Source organism: Loa loa, assembly GCF_000183805.2.
Source record: "Loa loa unplaced genomic scaffold supercont3.424, whole genome shotgun sequence".
Lineage (NCBI taxonomy): Eukaryota > Metazoa > Nematoda > Chromadorea > Rhabditida > Onchocercidae > Loa > Loa loa.
Window position 1 is genome coordinate 1 of NW_018108604.1, and position 3,328 is coordinate 3,328.

A 3,328-nucleotide genomic window follows, 5' to 3' on the forward strand; every position below is an offset into this window, starting at 1 on the left:
ATAATAATAATAATAATAATAATAATAATAATAATGATAATAATAATAATAATAATAATAATAATAATAATAATAATAATAAGTAATAATAATAATAATAATAATAATAATAATAATAATAATAATAATAATAATAATAATAAATAATAATAATAATAGTATTTTGTGAGTCGAATCGATAGAGCTAATGCGATGGAACAAGTGCGCTATCAATGAAAAATGCATATTCACACATGATAACTGGACAATTTCAATATTTACCCATAACGATAATAGACAGATTAAAATTTAATATTCATGAAACTGTAGGTAAATTTAAAAAAGTCTTTCTAAATAATTCGTTTTCGTTTTATTTACAATGCTTATTTCATCAACATATAGTATCCTTTTCATTAATATTAATTTCAAAGTAATAATAAATACGACAAAATATTCATAATTGCTATAAATTCGCAAATATTTGTGACAAATTTGAATAAATTTCTTCCAACATTTCTTTTTGTTTTATTTTTATTAAAATAAAAGGAACTTTATTTTAAGTAATAAGTTATAATATTTACCGAAAGCAATTTGCATAATTTGCATTTGCCATATCGTTTTACCCCATATAAGTAAAATCCATGTGATACATAGCATCACTGCTTCCATTATAACAATTGGCTTATATCGTAATATATCGGTTAGGAAAAACGATGGAATCTTTAAAAAAAAAAAAAAAGTTATTTCGTTGTTTAAATCAATAATATAGTATCCACCTCATTGATATCAATTTCGTTGATAATACAGTGTAGTTTTTTGAATGAAGCAAATGATTATTTACCAAAGCAACCAAATACGAATATGTCCAAAATGGATAAATTTCACTGTAAAGTTGAACATTAGTGAAATTTTTTGGTGGACTGATGAGATACGGTGTAAGGAATGGTGTTGCTGGACGAAACTCCTTGATTATACCAAATGCAGAAACAAGTACAATAATTAATTTCCAATGCATCGCAATAGTAACTCCTGAAAATTAATTCATCAAATTTCAATGAAATCTTACTGTAATTTATTTCTACCATAAACTTCTTCGTCTAATACAAAAAATACATACATATATTATTTAGTATCTGTTTGATTGAATATGAACTGTTTTCCATTTTTGTGTAAAATATATTAGAATACAGTTGTCATAAATACACCGATTCAAGAAAAAAAAATGCAGTGATAATAGATTTTAATAAATGAAATAATTCTTATGAAGAAGTTCAATTTGTATGCCCAGTACGGTATTTTTCTTGATACAGTATTCTCCTTGATACAGTAGTCTCTTCGATACGGTAACATCCGATTCAATCGATAGGAAACGTAAGAAATATTAAATTTAAAATGTAAAATTTGCAAACAGAATGAAAGGAAAAGAAAAGTTACCAATGCTTATCAAATTATTGCACTAAAATGAACAAGTCATGGATGAAATGAGAAATTCTTGAAAATGTCACCAAATAATCATCTTTAAACTATAAATAATTTAAATTAATTTGCATAATTTGTTTCTAAAGAGTAAATTTTGTATTCCAGCTGATTATTTAAATTATTAGCAAAATGATTAGGAGGAGAAAACATTGGAATGTTTGGTATGAAATTTATTCATCGTTTTTTTTTCAACCCCACTTTTCCATTATAATATTTTAACAATAAATTGAATTAAAATTGCTTCCCATATGCATTCATGCAATTTTCAATTTTTATGCTAAAAAAAATATCACTTTATCAATTCGATATAAGCAAACAATTATGCAAGGTAAATTATCAAATAATAAACAAACAACTATGCAAACATTGCTTTTATGTCATATGCAAATTTTATACGAATGAAACAAATGATATAAATAATTAAATAATTAAAGGATAGCTTGTATTGTTCCTCATTGATTGTTCTTACTATAACAGATTTGCGGTAAATTACCGCATTTTCTCTCATCTAATCATAAAAAGTTATTTAACCAACCTCTAATATATACAAATAAGGATGTCAAAGATTATGGAAATTAAAACAATCGATGAAGATGATGCTAACTTGTACAATATTTGTGATGCTGAAATTAAACTTTATTTACAACTTCTTTTACCGTATAACTCATTAACTGCTCAGGTATCTTTTTTTTTTTTGCAATTAATTGAATAAATTAATCATACTTAATTAGAGTCACATTTAATCATAAAATACAGCAGCAATTAAAAAGCTAAAAAAAAATATTAAACAATAAATTTAAGCATAAAATTCATGCAAAAATATTTTCATACTATGATAAATATAACTGAAATAAAAGTATAATAAATTTTGATTTATTTAGAACTTAAAATAATTACTTAAGTATAAGATTAAAAGGTTCGATTCAATAAGCAATAATATACAATAAGTGGAACTCTTATTGTAATCGTAAATTGTTTATCCCAAATCATACTTCCTATAATCCTATCAGTTGATACATCAAAAATGTCATCTCAATCCGTTTTCTTTTCTCCAGCATATCTTTAATTGAGGTCATAACTATAAGTAAACTTATATTTGTTCACTAATGGCACCGGGGTCAATGTTAAAAAAAAAAAAAAAAAACAAAAACGAACGGATGAATTGAAAATCCTTTACTTATCTACTCTCTCCTTTTTATACCATTTTCCTATCTTATGACCCAATCTATTTCCTATTTTCTTAAGTTGACCTTTCATTGCGCACTATCTGTATAAACATAATCAGTACTATCAATGTGATATTAATTGCAATATATTGTTTACAAGATGAAAAATTAATTAATAATTTAATTATTTTTTTAATAAACAAATGCCTTTTTTTTCCCAATTGTCAAACTTTATTTTTTAAATTCCTTCCAATATCTCTTATATATCTCTTATATATTTAAATTCCTTCCAATATCTCTTATATATCCAATATCTCTTATATATTCCTTCCAATATCTCTTATATATCTCTTATATATTTAAATTCCTTCCAATATCTCTTATATATTAACTAAATTTCTTTTACATAATTTTAAAAATTAATCATTGAGATGTGAACTTTTAGAAACTTTGTACTCATTTAAAACTAAACTTTTCAAAATTTAATTCATTCAAATTAAACGTATTTTTAATGGAAAATTATTTTATAAAAAAATTTTTTTTAGGCATGCGCTGTTGAATATTTTCGACGCTTACTAATTCGTAATCATGTTCCACCGTTACATATCGCAGATTCACTTGTTTAGTTTTTTTTAATTTTATCTTCTCTTGTATTTGTCTTATTTTATCCTTTAATACATATCGTGTATTATTTTTTCATTACT

General features: G+C 23.6%; 2 protein-coding genes across 2 annotated transcripts in view; one reads left to right on the plus strand and one right to left on the minus strand.

Moving 5' to 3' along the window:
* Positions 1 to 513: 513 nt before the first annotated feature.
* On the minus strand, positions 514 to 994 carry LOAG_13826 (hypothetical protein; the record flags this gene model as incomplete). The annotated part of the gene is made up of 2 exons (XM_003149331.1): positions 514 to 699; positions 821 to 994. The coding sequence occupies 2 exons, from the start codon at positions 992 to 994 to the stop codon at positions 514 to 516; spliced, it is 360 nt and encodes a 119-aa protein (XP_003149379.1).
* A 1,032-nt stretch (positions 995 to 2,026) lies between these two features.
* The window catches only part of LOAG_12938 (karyopherin alpha), a gene marked incomplete at both ends in the record, with an annotated part of 4,733 nt that continues 3,431 nt past the window's right edge, over positions 2,027 to 3,328 (plus strand). The window contains 2 exons of the mRNA XM_020448621.1: positions 2,027 to 2,137; positions 3,170 to 3,244. Of these exons, the coding sequence (XP_020301252.1) occupies positions 2,027 to 2,137; positions 3,170 to 3,244 (186 nt within the window). The remainder of the gene's footprint in view (positions 2,138 to 3,169; positions 3,245 to 3,328) is intronic.